This window comes from Tenrec ecaudatus, chromosome 15 (genome assembly GCF_050624435.1).
Source record: "Tenrec ecaudatus isolate mTenEca1 chromosome 15, mTenEca1.hap1, whole genome shotgun sequence".
NCBI classification, from domain to species: Eukaryota; Metazoa; Chordata; class Mammalia; order Afrosoricida; family Tenrecidae; genus Tenrec; species Tenrec ecaudatus.
Window position 1 is genome coordinate 29,102,629 of NC_134544.1, and position 15,526 is coordinate 29,118,154.

General features: G+C 52.5%; 1 protein-coding gene across 2 annotated transcripts in view; it reads left to right on the forward strand.

Moving 5' to 3' along the window:
- The window catches only part of LOXHD1 (lipoxygenase homology PLAT domains 1), a 148,561-nt gene that overhangs the window by 68,330 nt on the left and 64,705 nt on the right, over nucleotides 1–15,526 (forward strand). For both annotated transcript variants that reach the window (XM_075532983.1, XM_075532984.1), the window contains exons 16-21: nucleotides 997–1,193; nucleotides 4,409–4,601; nucleotides 8,696–8,856; nucleotides 11,765–12,239; nucleotides 12,743–12,897; nucleotides 13,233–13,366. In XM_075532983.1, coding sequence (XP_075389098.1) covers nucleotides 997–1,193; nucleotides 4,409–4,601; nucleotides 8,696–8,856; nucleotides 11,765–12,239; nucleotides 12,743–12,897; nucleotides 13,233–13,366 — 1,315 coding nt within the window. The remainder of the gene's footprint in view (nucleotides 1–996; nucleotides 1,194–4,408; nucleotides 4,602–8,695; nucleotides 8,857–11,764; nucleotides 12,240–12,742; nucleotides 12,898–13,232; nucleotides 13,367–15,526) is intronic.

The window sequence follows — 15,526 nt, forward strand, 5'->3', positions numbered from 1 at the left end:
CCTGCGGCACCATTGATAGTCCTTTCGCAAGGTCCCCTCGGATGCCCCTGGGGGAGCTGCTCTGGGCCAGGCCTACAGGTATGCCCTTACCAGGGCCTGGCTATTCTGGAGGGCTGTCCCGGGCCACAATACCTTTTCCAGGTCTTTCCTCCCAGTCAGACCCCCTCAGCCAGCAGCGCATGGCGGGCCTGGGGCTTAGCTCCATCGGCCTCCTCAGTGCTCTCTGTGCTTCCCCAAGACCCACGCCGTGGAACAAACCGGAAGGATTTGGTCTTGGCCTCCGTTGTCCCAGACTCAGCCATCCTGTGGGCCTTTTCTCCCTTGCACACGGAGAGGGCAGCCGATGGTGGCGGGGGGTGGGGGGAGTGTGTCAAATGGCGCACCGCTATCCCAAGAGCTCAAGTAGAAAACGTCTTGAAAATGAGGATGGCAACATATGTACAAATATGCTTGATGCAAGGGACGTATGGAGTTTTATAAGAGCTGTAAGAGCCCCCAGTAAGATGATTTAAAAAGAGCAGATAAAGAAACGGTGCAGCGCCAGCACGGTGACCCCTTTAAGAGCAGAGGCCTCTAAGCCCCCATCTGGAGCTCACTTCTGGTTGGCTACAGCTCCAGTGAGCCACGTGACACCAAACACGTAGCCTACGGAGCCTGGCGCTCCTTTTCTGTGAAGCTGGGCTAGGAGTCTGCCGCCCAATGGTGTTGGCAAAAGTCCCAGGTCTTACTTTGGCGCTCCATCAAAACTGAAGTGGGCCGAGTGATTGCTGTCGATCCTTTCGAGCCTGCCTGCCTGTGCATGCTCTCCTGTTCCCAGAGCATCCGCACCTAGTGGGTGAGGCCCGGGCAGACCAGGAAATGGAGCTGTCACAGGGTGACCCAGAGAGAGCCTGCCGTCTCGCTCTGCGGCCCCAGTCCTCCTGCTCCCTGCCCCCTGCGCCTTCTGGTGTGCCCTGTGCTAACCCCCCTCCTCTCCCCCCACCTGGGGCTGCTCAGGCTATCGCTACCATATCAGCGTGAAGACTGGAGACGTCTCTGGGGCCAGCACAGACTCTAGAGTGTACATCAAGCTCTACGGCCATAAGGCGGACACCATCAAGCAAGTTCTACTCGTCTCTGACAACAACCTGAAGGACTATTTCGAGCGTGGCCGGGTCGACGAGTTCACCCTCGAGACCCTGAACATCGGAACGGTGGGTCTTCCCCCCACCCCCACCCCCCGGGGCCTTGAGACAGCAACTTGGCCTGCGTGCATCGACACAGACACACTCGCGTCCACCCGCGGGAGCCATGGGGAAGGATAGGGTGACTCTTTGGGGGTTTTCTACAAGGTTCGTTGTTCTCTACCTGTGGCCCGAGCAGGTGAAGGCAGGTGGCCGGGGTGACTTCCAGAGTCAACAAACATCGGAGGTGGTAGCAGTTGTGGTGGAATTGGCTCTGGCTCCTGCCGACCTGATTTCAGAATACAGACTCAGGGTGCCGGGTCCTGGGCCACCTTCATGAGGGTTGGCTTGAGTCCCTTGTTGTGTCCATGGGGTTTCCCTTGTTTTGCTGACCCCCGGCCTTTTAGTAGCATGATGCTCTTTCCCAGTTCTGGTTGTTTTTTTCTGAGAGTGCCACAGCAAGTGAGCTGGAGCCTTGCCAAGGAGCATCTTAGTTGTGTTTCTTCTAAGGCTCATTTGACAATCGGTGGCATAGTCATACTTCGTCACCAAGACCGCGGTCCGAATGCCTCCACTCGCCTGCCTTTCTCTTTCACTGACGTCCTTCCTGGAGGTTGTCGAGCCGAAAGAGAGTCCTTGCCTTGTTGCTGTGGTTGTTGTTAGGTGCCATCGAATCAGTTCTGACTCCCTAGGGACCCCCTGTACACTCGAATCCTCACAATGGCTCTCATGTTGAAGCCCATTGGGGCAGCTACTGTGTCTGCCCGTCTAGTCAGAGGCCTTCCTCTTTGTTTTGGCTTCCCCTCGACTTTACCAAGCCGATGTCCTCACCAGGGCCTGGTCGCTCCAGACCACAGGTCCAGAGTACATGAGCTGAAGTCTCAGCATCCTGACCACTAAGGAGAACTCTGGCTGTACTTTTCCCAAGAGAGATCTATTGTCCTTCTTTTGGAAGTCCATGGTACTTTCAATAGCCTTCTCCAGCATCATAGTTCAGAGGAGCCCATTCTTCTTTATTCTGTGCCCAGCTTTCCCATGCACGTGAGGCCATTGAAAATAGCACGGGTTGGGTCAGGCACACCTTGGCCCTCAAAGTCATACCCTGGCTTTTGGTCACTTTGAGGAGGTCTTGTGCAACAGATTTACCCTGAGCAATGTGCCATTTGATCTCGTGACCGCTGCTTCCAGGAGCATTGACTGTGGAGCCAAGCCAGATGAATCCTTGATCAGATCAAAAGTGGCGAGGTCCTCATTTAATCATGATATTACCTATTGGGCCACTTGCGGGGATTTTTGTCTTATCAGCTAGAAGCCGCCTTTCCCTTTAGGCCAGTCCCTTCCTGCAGGACTTCTATCGTTCCATACCATGGAAAGCTCAAGGAAGCATCCCATGAGCCTTGGAAAGTGCCCACAGGAGCTCCCAGGCTCTGGGAGCATACCTGGTTTCAACAATCCCCAGAAACATACAACTTGACCCTGAATCTGTTACTGGCTGCAAAGAGCCACTTGTCTTGGTGGGACGAGAGCAGGGTTCACACGGACAACTTACTACACATGGCCATTCAGTGCCAGACTCAATGGTTAGGGCAGTATCATTCCTCCAAATCATAACAGAGAAATGACTCGTTCTGGGAGGGGTCAGGACATTCTTCCATCTTAAGTTGGAATCGCCCTGCATACACCTTTCCAAAAAATGCATAAAAGCAATTTGAACGTTGAAGCCAAAGCCAAACCCACTACCATCAAGTCAATTCCAACTCACCGTGACCCTCTGGGGCAGAGTTGACCTGCTCCCATGGGTTTCCAAGGCTGCCCATCTTTACAGGACAAACAGCCTGGTGCAGTGGGCACATGTTGGGCTGCGAACCACAAAGTCAGCACTTCAAAATCGCCAGCGGCTCCTTGGCAGAAAGATGAGGCTTTCGACTCCCATCAAGAGTTATGTCTCTGTTCTCTCGGGTCCCTATGAATCCGATTGACTCGAAGGCCATGAGATTAGTTTTTCTCTTGAGGAACAGCTGCTTGGCTCCAACCGCTGCCCATGTGGTGAGCAGCCCAATGCATAACCAACTCTGCCACCAAGACTCTGAACATGGAAGCACACGGAGAAAGCCAGAGACATGACCGTCCATGCTAGTCTGCTTATTCCCTGACCCACTGGATGGACCAGGGACCTGGGGGCACAATTGCTCAGCCCTAGGCTGCCAACAGAAAGGTTGGCACTTTGAACCCCTCCAGAGGCTCTCTGGGAACATCTGCCCATCTGCTCCCATACAGATCACAGCCTAGAAAATTCTGTGGGGCAGCTCGATTCTGTCCCATGAGGCCACTTTGAGTCAGTGTCAACGTGTGGGCACCTAACAACCGCAGGATGGGTATGCCAAAGAAAAAAATGTAGGAGCACACACGTGGGTCTAGTGCATTGTCTGCAGCCAAACCAGCAGCGCAGCTGTCAGAAGCAGGCAGTTAACCTTTTGAATATTTGCTCTTCTGTGCTGTCACGACCTGGCATTTCAGGTGCACCCTGGGGCTTTGCAAGTTCGTACTGTACATCTCCCTTGCATTGCACAACGTTCCCAGGGGGAGCTGGACCAGAGGGGAAGCATGGGAATTCCAGGCAGGAGACCTGGGGTCTGGTACCCCCACCCTCCACTCCCAACCCCGAGGCTGGAAGTATTCGGACAAGGACTGGGGCCCTGCCTCCTTCTGCTAAGTCTCCTGCCTCCCTCTTCTAGGGAACTGGGGACTCAGGTGGAGGAGAGGTGGTTGGGCTGGGGTGTAGGGAGGTAGGGATTGAGACCTAGTATAGGGATGTAGAGATAGGGTCCTGGTATGGGAGGAGAGAGATAGAGACCTGGCATGGGGTGTAGGATAGAGACCTGGCATGGGGGTGTAGGATAGAGACCTGGTACGGGGTTATAGAGACATGGCATGGGGGTGCAGAGACCTGGAATGAGGATATAGAGACGTGGCATAGGGATATAGAAACCTGGCACGGGGGTAAAGAGACCTGATGTGGGGGTATAGGATAGAGACCTGACATGGGGGTGTAGGATAGAGACCTGGCATGGGGTTATAGAGACCTGGAATGAAATGATATAGACACCTGGCATAGGGTATAGAAACCTGGCATGGGGGTAAAGAGACCTGACATGGGGGTGTAGGATAGAGACCTGGCATGGGGGTGGGGGGTTGTTTCTGAGCACACTGGCTTCTTGCACACCCCTCCCTGGGTTTCCTTCTAGATCAACCGGCTGGTGATTGGACATGACAGCACTGGCATGCATGCCAGCTGGTTCCTGGGCAGCGTCCAGATCCGTGTGCCCCGACAAGGCAAGCAGTACACCTTCCCTGCCAACCGCTGGCTGGACAAGAACCAGGCTGACGGGCGTCTGGAGGTGGAGCTGTATCCCAGCGAGGTCGTGGAGATCCAGAAATGTACGGTGGAGGAAAGGGTGGGGTGGGGGTGGGCACCAACATTGGTTCCCGTGGGGCAGGGTGATGTTGTACTGTGGTCACTACGGTCCTGGGAGGGAAGAGGACTCCTTTAACAGATGGACAAATGGAGGACTCGGGATGGATGTGTTTGAGAATTAAGACAGTCAAATGACGTTGATAGGATGTGTTCCCATCTTGTAAACAAGAGGAGCTTGAGGTAGTCTGTGTCTTCTTCCCCTGGGAAGATGAGCTAAGGAGAGAAAGTGGCTCACTTATTCCTTTAGTCAATAAATACCCCTAGCCCTGGTGGCATTGTGGTTATGAGTGGGGTTGCTCACTGTAAGGTCAGCAGTTTGAAACCACCAGCCGGTCTGTGGAAGAAAGATGAGGCTTTCTACTCCAGTAAAGAGTTACAGTCTCGGAAACCCACGGGGGCAGTTCTACCCTGCGTCAACTCGATGGCAGTGAGTGAGCATACCGAGTATATCTCTGTCCCAGCGCTGTCCCAGTGTGGAGGAGGCCCCCGCAGCAAAGGAGACTTTGCACTTCAGGAAGGACTCGAAGCAGATATATATCCTGCATGCTGAGCAGGAGCTCTGGCGAAAGTGAAGCAGGGTCAGGCGTCAGCCATGGGGTGGGGTGGGGACCCTTTTTTGGTCAGGTGGTCAGAGAAGCTAGTGCTGAGGAGGTGAAGCTGGTCCAGGTGATGTGGGGTCACAGACACACACACAAGACAAGAACCACATCATGGTAGTGAACCCCCAAACTATACTCTTTGTAGTGGCCAGGAGACAGTGGGGTGACACCTTCACATTTCCAAATCCACCCTGAAAGTGATGCTCAAGGTTCACCCCCCTGGAAGCTGCCCAGTGGGTCCAACCCTAACTTGCTGCTCTGTCTTCTTTTCCTGTGGGAGACTTTATTTCCCCAAGGGAACCGCAAAATGCTTGAAGGCTGTGTCATACTTGGAAGTGACCTTAGCCAGGTGGAGAGCCAAGTCTTCCTCTTTTTCTGTATATAAAGCTTGATGGGTACCCCAGACATGCAGAACTGTGTCCCTGAGGGTTTGCAATAGCTACGGTTCTTTTTTTTTGGAAAGCAGATCACCAGGCCTTTCTTCCAATGCACCTCAAGGTGGACTCAAACCTCCAATCTCTTGATTAGCAGACAGGCATGTAACTGTTTGAACCACCCAGGGACCTGCCAGTTAAAAAGACATAGAACTCAAAATTCACAGCCATCTGCCTCATAGTGACCACGTAAGACAGGGTAGAATTGTTGCCCGTGTGAGTTTCTGAGACTGTAACTCTTAATGGGAGTAGAAAGGCCCATCTTTCTCCCGTGGAAAAGCTAGTGGTTCCAAATTGTTGACCTTACAGATCTCAACCCAACGGGTAACCACTATGCCACCAGGGCTCCTTTAAGAAGACCAAAGATGGCCACTTGTTTACCTTCAAGCCTTTAAGACCCCAGATGCTACATCTTTGGATAGCTGGGCACCATCAGCTTTCTTCACTACATTTGCTTATGCACCCACTTTGTCTTCAGCGATTGTGTCGGGAAGGTGAGCATCATGGAATGACAGTTTAATCGAACAAAGTATTCTTGCATTGAGGGAGTACTTGAGTGGAGGCCCAATGTCTATCAGCTACCTTAATACTAAATCTATACATATATGCACATAGATATATTTCCCTATCCTCATATGTAAATATATTTACACATGTACATGCCTATATTTAGACCTCTATAAATGCCCCTTGCCTCCTAGCTCTTTCCCCTATTTCCTTTTACTTTCCTCTTGTCCCACTATCATGCTCAGCCTTCATTTGGGTTTCAGTAATTCCTCTCAGTCACATTACCCTTGGTCACACCCTACAACAAAGCCCACATGGAAGAAGCACACCAGCCTGCGTGCTCACAAGGTGCTGAAGGGATCATTTACCAGGCATCAAAGAAAAAAAAATCATATCATTGTGTGCTCACCTACATGATACAATCACTGAAGACAAATGGGTGCATAAGCAAATGTGGTGAAGAAAGCTGATGGTGCCCGGCTATCAAAAGAGATAGTGTCTGGGGCCTTAAAGGCGTGAAGGTAAACAAGCGGCCATCTAGCTCAGAAGCAACAAAGCCCACAAGGAAGAAGCACACTAGCCTGTGTGATTATGAAGTGTCAAAGGGATCAGGTATCAGGCATCAAAGAACAAAAAAATCACTGTGAATGAGGGGGAGTGTAGATTGGGGACCCAAAGCCCATCTGTAGGCAACTGGATATCCCCTTACAGATGGGTCGCCAGGAGGACACGAGCCAGTCCGGGTGCAGTGTAGCAATGATGAAACATGCAAATTTTCTCTAGTTCCTAAATGCTTCTTCTCTCCCCCCCTCCTACACTACCATGATCTCAATTCTACCTTACAAATCTGGCTAGACCAGAGATGTACACTGGTACAGATAGGAACTGGAAGCACAGGTAATCCAGCACAGATGACTCCTTCAGGACCAGTGCTGAGAGTGGAGATGCCAGGAGGGTGGAGGGAAGGTGGAGTGGAAAGGGGAAACCAATTACAGAGATCTACATATAACCTCCTCCCTGGGGGATGGACAACAGAAAAATGGGTAAAGGGAGATGTCAGACAGTGTAAGATATGACAAAATGATAATTTATAAATTATCAAGGGTTCATGAGGGAGTGGGGAGCGGGGAGGGAGAAGGGGAAATAAGTAGTTGATGCCAGGGGCTTTAGTGGAGAGCAAATGTTTTGAGAATGATGAGGGCAACGAATGTACAAATGTGCTTTACACAATTGATGTACGTATGGATTGTGATATGAGTTGTATGAGACCCCAATAAAATGATTTTAAAATTTTTTAAAAAGAAGACAGAAGATATAGATAAAGAGCAGTGGGTCCCTTATCTGCTCCTTTCCATTTCCCCTCAGTTAGAATGAACATTTTTAACACTTTAAGCTTTTAAAAAAATTATCTTCATAGTTTTAGTGATATACCGATTCATTTCCTGGTTTTTCAGTCTTGGTATCTATTAACTTCCTAGTCTAAAAAAGAAGTATTTAGCTCTCTTTAATTCTCTCTCTTGTCCTTTTTTCCCAGTCTTCCTTTAATTAAAGTAATATGTAATTTTTATATCATTATGGTTATGCAAATATTTTTCACTGCTGAGTCACCTGCAGTGTGAGTATTACATTTTGGCACATTTGGTTTTTCTTCTGGAATTAATGAGTCTCAGTGTGTGTGTGTGTGTAGGTTTCTTCATACCTATGACTCTACTATCTCAAAATATCTAATAGACCTAAAATTATTTTTGTATATTCATACTCAGCAGGACTCCCCGCCCTCATTCTCAGCTGAGTCTAGCCTCTCGAGTTCAACCTCTTGCAGCTCTTGTTCTCAGCATACACTGGCGGGTGGGATCTTCCGTGTGTTACAGTAATGGGAGATCTCCATCTTTGAAAGTAACAGTTTGGGCTCGAAACAAACCAACGAACAAACACACCCTGCAATGTTGTCTTACAGCAGGGCTGATAAAACAAGTTAGGACACTCGGGAAAACTAGGGACCCTTAGTTCTTTCACGGTTTACGCTCCGCTGGGAAGAGCCCTCTAGTGGTGCACACAGGTAACAAGGTTCTACCCTCTGAAAGCCACAATGCTACAATGTATCGAGTGGCCAATGACTGCTACCCCTGTGCTACATACAGGGTAGAGCTCGGCTCCAGAGGGCTGTGGAGATAAAAGGTGTAATCTTGATGGAAGCAAATCACCAACTCTTTCACCTCCGGCATCCTGGAGTGAGTCTGTGCCGTCTACCACTCCGTGTGTGTTGCTGTGGTTGCTGGTATCCTTTGAAAGGTGCATTCATTTAAACGGACACTGGAGTTCCACTCCCTTGCCCTTGGCAGAAAATAAGGAGGAACAAACAGCTTGTGTTTCTTTGTGCCCCCTGGCGTTTGCCCTGGGGTAGGCGCGGCAGGGAGGACCAGCCATGAAGAAGGGTCCGTGGGACAGGCTCGGGACGTGTTTCACTATCACTGTTCCCGTCATGATTTAATGTGGCCTCTCTTTCCTGCTGCCCAGTGGTCCACTACGAGGTTGAAGTCTGGACCGGGGATGTGGGCGGCGCAGGCACCACCTCCCGAGTCTTCATTCAGATCTACGGCGAGGAAGGCAAGACGGAAGTGCTCTTTCTTTCCAGCCGCTCCAAAATTTTCGATCGGGCGTCCAAGGACATATTCCAGGTGTGTGGGGCTACGGCAGGAGGGATGCCCAGGGAAGCGAAGACTAGTCTCTCACTGCTCGCATCTCCTGGTGGCGCTGTCTTGTTAGAGCTAGAGGTTGGAGACGGCTGGAAAACGCTGGAGCACAAGTTAGCCAAGGTTTCCCTGTGCATCCTGGAGGGGTTTCCTGGGAGCAGCATCAGGCAGGGGCTAGAGCTCTGACATGGGCCTGAGAGGACCAGGATTCTCAGCCAAGCTCTCCCTCCCCAGCAGTGTCTGGCCTGGAAATAGGGGTGGGACTGGATGGGTGGTTGTCATCCTCGGGCTCTTGTTAGAACCAGCTGGGGAGCTTGAAGGAGAAGCACTGCTTGTCCCAGGCCCCAGCCCAGTTCAATCAGAACCTCAGGTGGGGGGTGGGCGTGGGTGGGGGGAATATGCTTTCTGAGTTTCCTTTTAAAGCTCTATCAGAGACACCACTTTACCGTGGGCTTCGAGGATCACTGGAGTGGACGATTCTAGTTTAGTGAATGGTGCTGCTAGGCTACTTCACCCACACCCAGCCTCTGATCTGATCATGATTCTCAGGCAGGCTGTTGGGGGACTTTGGGGTGTCGTGGCTGAGTTCTGAGCACCCCAGGCCTGCTCATTTTCTTTGCAAGTCTTTGGGTAGAGGAAGACAAGAGATGGGGGTGTATGCATGTTGTCCACAGGGAGAAGGGTGCAAGCTCGCAATTTTATTAGACGTGTGTGTGTGTGTGTGTGTGTGTTCAGGGAGTGTGTTCACAGTAGTTATTTGTAGTGTCAATGAGAGGATGAATGAGGTAACACCTGTGGGGCCCCATGCACATGGGACTGGCTGGGTGCTCTGGGTGTGTTTGTGCACAACACACACAGTGAAGATTCCCAACCCAGTGCCCAGAAGACAAAGTCCTGGCTGTGCTGATGTCTGGGCTGGGATCTTAAGCCTATGGAATGTCAGAGCTGGAGGGGGCCTGTGGGTCCAACTCCCTCCTTATGCTGCGCAGGAGGCAGAGACGCTGGTGTTTGACCTTGCCGAGCCTCCACTTTTTGGGAGTGAAAACCTAGCTCGTTAATCACTGCCTGGCCTGCCTGGTGGGTTCCTGAGTGAGCAGGGTGGTCAATGTCCCAGACAGCACTTGAGAACTGGCCACGAGATACTGAGGTGTAGCAGAGATCGCCCGATGCCCTCTGACCATGTGGCTGGCTGTGGGCTCCATCCGTGGTGGACACCAGACCTCCCTGGAGAGGCGTGACTGCCAGGGAAACACTGGAGAGGGGGCTGGTATGCTGAAGAAGGCTCATCCCCAAAGTAGCTGTGAAATAGAAGCTCCGTTTCCCATGGGTACTGAGTTCCATCCTAGGAGGTAATTTATATATATGTTTTGCAAGAATGGTTTGGTCCACTTCAAGGATGTGAACAGGGAGTCAGAAGACTTGGGTACTTCTCTAGGTCTGGACTCTGAGTGCAGGACACTGAGCACCTCCTGGGGAAGCCTCAGTTTTCCCCCTGCACCCCAACAGGATCATGGTGGGACTGGGCTTTGAAAAATGCCAGACAGCCCAACTGGGGAGTCCCCAACTCAAAATCCAAACTCAGCTTCTTCAAGTCCATTCTGACTCACAGCAGCCCTCTAGGACAGGGTAGAATTTCCCCCGTGACTGTAACTCTTTACGGGAGTAGAAAGCCTCATCTTTGTCCCGCAGAGCTACTGGTGGGTTCAAACTATCGACCTTGCAGTTAGTAGCCCAATATACAACCACTTTGCCACCAGAGGGACCCAGATTGCCAGGACATCAGTGAGCAACCCCCTGGAGGTCTACAGCAGATTCTTCCTGAGGGTGTGGGGCTGGGAAAAGAGTGATAATAGAATTGAGGCCCAAGATCTGAGCCTTGGAAGAAACTGTCATCCATCAACACTCCTTTGGAACCAGCCGTGTGCTAGGCCCCTTGGAGGCTAGGCGTCAGACTGGGTGGCCTTTCCCTACAGGGAATTCCCACTTGGATGGGGCAGAGAAACCCAGATGTATGAACCATGAAGGAGAGCAAGGCAGGCTATGGGGTTAGGCTGAACGCAGGTAGCGAGAGGCAGGCAGGCGGAGGTGGTGTACTGGTGGAGCAGGCCTGGGGCCTGAGTGGGCGTGGGTGGGAATTGAGTTTGTGAAAAATAACACTTTTGAATTTTTTCTTGGTACAAAATTTACATGTGCTCATTGCTGAGGCACTTGGAAAGAGAACTCGAAATGCCCACCGTTGGGACTGGGAGCCTGAATGAACAGGTTTGGGTTAAGAGCCGGAAGGAAAAAGAAAGAGCTGCCACTGAGTCAATACTGACTCAGAGTGACCCTGTGGGGCAGGGGACTGGGGGTTCCTGAGACAGTCACTGCTCATGGGAGTAGAAAGCTCCATCTTTCTCCCCTGGAGCTGCTGGTGGTTTTGACCCGCCGACCTTGTGCACCGCAGCCCAATACCTAAGTCCTATGCCACCAGCACTCCCTTGGTGAAGGGTGGAGGATGAAATGGAAAGACTCTGGGGACAGGAACTGCATGAGCAAAGGCATGGGGGTGGGGCTGAAGGTGAGTGTGCAGTGTGTGTGAGAGCGAGAGGAACAGAGAAGTCTGGGAGGCCCCAGCTTTACTCTCCTCTTCTAGCACCAGGGCTACCCAGGCCCGAGGCAGCCACCTGAGGGCTCAGCGGCCCCAGTGAGGTAGCAAGCGGGTGGGGTCAGGCCCGGGCGGCAGGCCAGAGATGCCAGGCTGGATGCCATAGCAGAGCAGGAGCTGCTGGAAGTGCCCGAGCCTGGAGGCCCCGTGCCTCCTGGGGCTGAAACTCCAGGGCCAGAGCCTGGTTCTGCAGGGGAGGGGGCTGGACGCCGGGGCCACCCAGCCACTGACCTCCACTTTACACAGCTGGAGGCGGCCGACGTGGGAGAGGTCTACAAGATCCGGCTCGGGCACACGGGCGAGGGCTTCGGGCCCAGCTGGTACGTGGACATGGTGTGGCTGCGGCACCTGGTGGTTCGGGAGGAGGACCTGACGCCGGAGGAGGAGGCCCGGAAGAAGAAGGAGAAGGACAAGCTGCGGCAGCTGCTGAAGAAGGAGAGGCTCAAGGCCAAGCTGCAGAGGAAGAAGAAGAAGAAGCGGAAGGGCAGTGACGACGAGGAGGAGGGGGACGAGGAGGAGGAGTCCTCGTCCGAGGAGTCCTCGGAGGAAGAGGAGGAAGAAGAGAGTGAGGAGGAGGAGGAGGAAGAGGAGGAGTTTGGGCCTGGGATGCAGGAGGTGATTGAGGAATACAAGTTCGACGCCCACCGTTGGCTGGCCCGGGGCAAGGAAGACAACGAGCTCATGGTGGAACTGGTGCCGGCTGGGCAGTCGGGTCCTGAGCGTAAGCCTGAGGAGGGTCAGACAGTTCCCCTAGACTCGAGGGCTCTCAGGGGTGGGACGTCTCCATCTCTTCTCACCTGGAGGTCGACTAGGCGGCCACCTGGGATGGTCCCACCTGGATGGCTCTTGTGGAGGCTGACTCGGTGGTCACCTGGGAGGGTTCTCATGCCACCTGTGTCCCACATGCCCCCCATTGACAGCTCTGTTTGGGGTGAAGCATTGCCATGGGCCCGCCTCTGTGACTGGGGGTGGTGGTGGGGAGCTGCTCTCACTAAACACGGACAACGTAACGTGGGAGGGTGCCCAGGGCACATTATACCGTGACACACAGCCTCTTGCCCCAGGCAAGGTTGGGCAGGGAGAAGGGATTTTCTGGGCCTGGTTGCTGTCCACGGGCCCACAGGCCCTACCTGCTCCCTGACTCTGGCGGCAGCTAAGAACTGTGCCTCAAGCCCTCTCCAAGACCAGGATGTACTCAAGGCTGCCTCTTTTCTGTGTCCCCAGCTAACACCTACGAAGTCCAGGTGATCACAGGGAATGTGCCCAAGGCGGGCACGGATGCCAATGTCTACTTGACCATCTATGGAGAGGAGTACGGGGACACAGGTGAACGGCCCCTGAAGAAATCAGACAAGTCCAACAAGTTTGAGCAAGGCCAGGTAGGGTAGAAGCCTCCCTGGGCAGGTGGTTCAGGCTCAGACACCAAGGCACTGCCCTTCAATCCTCCCCACATCAGCTCCCCCTGGCATTCTGTCTTGGGGCAGTTTGCTCAATTCGACCAAAGCTTCTGAAACACCAGCTCTCTGTTGTGAGGGTATAAGCAAAGTACAAGTGGTGTTCTAGCCCCTCTGGAGCTACCGGGCTGGCGGACCCGCAGGGACCCTATCACAGTGGCCTCTGGCTGTCCCAGCCACGGGGAGGATGGAGCTGATGGCAAGTGGGAGGAGAGTAGCTCTCACCTCGCTGAGCATCCTTCCTTTCTGACTCCTCACAGACAGACACCTTCATCGTCCCGGCCATGGACCTGGGGCCCCTGACCAAGATTAGGATTCGCCATGACAACACCGGCAACAGGGCGGGCTGGTTTCTGGATAGAATCGACATCACCGACGTAAACAATGAGATCACGTGAGTGGTGGGGCTGGAGGACAGGGAGCAGCCAGCCAGACATGCCCCCCACCTAGTCCTCCCCTGGAAAAGTACTGGAGAAGAGGGTTGGGCAGGTGGTGAGGGTTGGCTGTGATGCCGTCGATGGCCACCAGGAGGCTCTGGTTCACGCTGCTGGCCAGGTAGACACTACCTGCCTGCTTCCTCGCACTGTAGCTGCCCGCTGGGCCAGACCACAGTGTGGTAGAGGGTCCATCCCAGCTTTTGAGGTCAGTGCCCATGAGTTCTCCCCACTAGACCTTCATCGGCTCTACCTCCACGCCCAGTCTCAGTTAGCTGTAAGCCTCTCCATGCACCAACTAACTGGTACTACTTTGTTTTAATAACCTACAATGGAGGCCAGCAGACTTTCCCTGGAAACAGCCAGATAGTATTGTAGGCATCGCCAGGCATTCGGGCTCTAAATGCCACCACACGAAGCTGGGTTTCTGGGATCTGGAATTTGAGTTTCAAATAATTTTCACATGCCAGGAAATGGTGTCCTTTAGAGTCTGTTCTCTGACCGCCCTCACCCTCCCACCCACCCACCTATTTAAAAGTGCAAAGCTCATTCTCTGTTGTGGGATGTGCCAAGGTCGCTTGAGACTCACAGCTAGCTTGGGAAGGAGGCACCGTGACCTTCTGGTGGGTCAAAGAACCAGGCCCCAGAGTCATGAAGTCACGACCTTAGATGCCACGGTTTTCCATGAGATCATTGTGGGGCACCCATGGCCGTGGCAACACCCCGCGGCTGGGAACCAGGGTCCTGGCCTGGGTGGCAGTGGGGGGTGGGGTCTGTCCTCTGCCTGAAACTTAACATACCACTCTGGACAAGCGGCTCCTCCCCTGCAGGTCTTTCTTCCCTTTCCTGTTAAGTGGGTTTTGTGCTGCCGGCCTAGCTTCCTTCTGAGATGTGGTGGGCACGTGAGACATTAGGGTCTACAAAGGGTAACATGCTGCGGAAATGTCAGGACAGGGATGTCGGCTTCCCTTCGCAGCTCAGTCAGGTTCAATTGTTCGGATCCATTGAGATGGCGTTTCTGAGCCAGTTTAGCAACTTTGAAATCACTGTAGTGATAGCGTCTATCTTAATACCTGCCTGTGCTTGTCTGCTTTCCTGAAATGTCCCTTAAAAACATGCTAGCTCTTCTTATACTTTTCAAATCAAGGTGTTAAGGGACTTGGACAAATAAATTCTACTGGACTTTTGACTGTTGCCTCATTAAATGTATGTGCAGAGAATGACATGTTTGTGATGGTGTGACCACCCAGTTACACGGCTACATTTATCTTAGTGTTCTTTTCTGTTTTTTTAAAATGCTTTTTCTAAACATAGGTTTGACTTTCCATACAAGTTGCCCCTCACTGCCATCAAGTCAATGCTGACTCACAGTGATGCTATAGGACAGAGTAGAACTGCCGCTGTGGGTTTCTGAGACTATAACCCTTTACGGGAGTCGAAAGCCCTGTCGTTCTCTCATGGACGGGCTGGTGGTTTCGAACTGCTGACCTTGCATTTAGCAGCCCAATGTGTAACCACCAGGGTACTCTTGTGAATAGAAACGTCTCCTGGCTCTTCTCTCTCCCCTTCTCGGCTCCACCTGCCCCTCTTGACTTCTCCTTTCCTCTTCCCAATGGCATTGCTCTCTTCCTGGTGGGTGATGGGGCTCAGCTTTGGTCCTGAAACAGCAAGGAGGGATCTGTGATGAGCCAGCTCTAATAACCGTCTGGCCAAGAAGTACTCTGCACTAAGCCGGCAGGGGGTGATGGCCAGAGCTGTATTGAAATCCAGAAAAACAAGACGCAGAGTGGATGGCTTCCCCAGTGGTGTCTGGAACCCTTCCCAGGACTCTCCATGACCTTTTAGTAGCTCTGCAGTATGACCTTTGCAGGATTCCAAAGGATTAGCGAACTCCAACTTCATCTGTCAACCACGGTGTGAGTCTGGGTACCTTAGAGAAACAAATCCACAGAAACTCATGTATAAGAGAGAGTTTTATATAAAAAGGTTAAGTGCACATCAATAAACATCCCAACCCAGTGCTGCCCAAGCCCACAAGTCCACCATTAACCCATATGGCTGATACCAATCTATAAAGTCCTCCTCCATCTCACTAAACACACACAATGACACCGACTGCA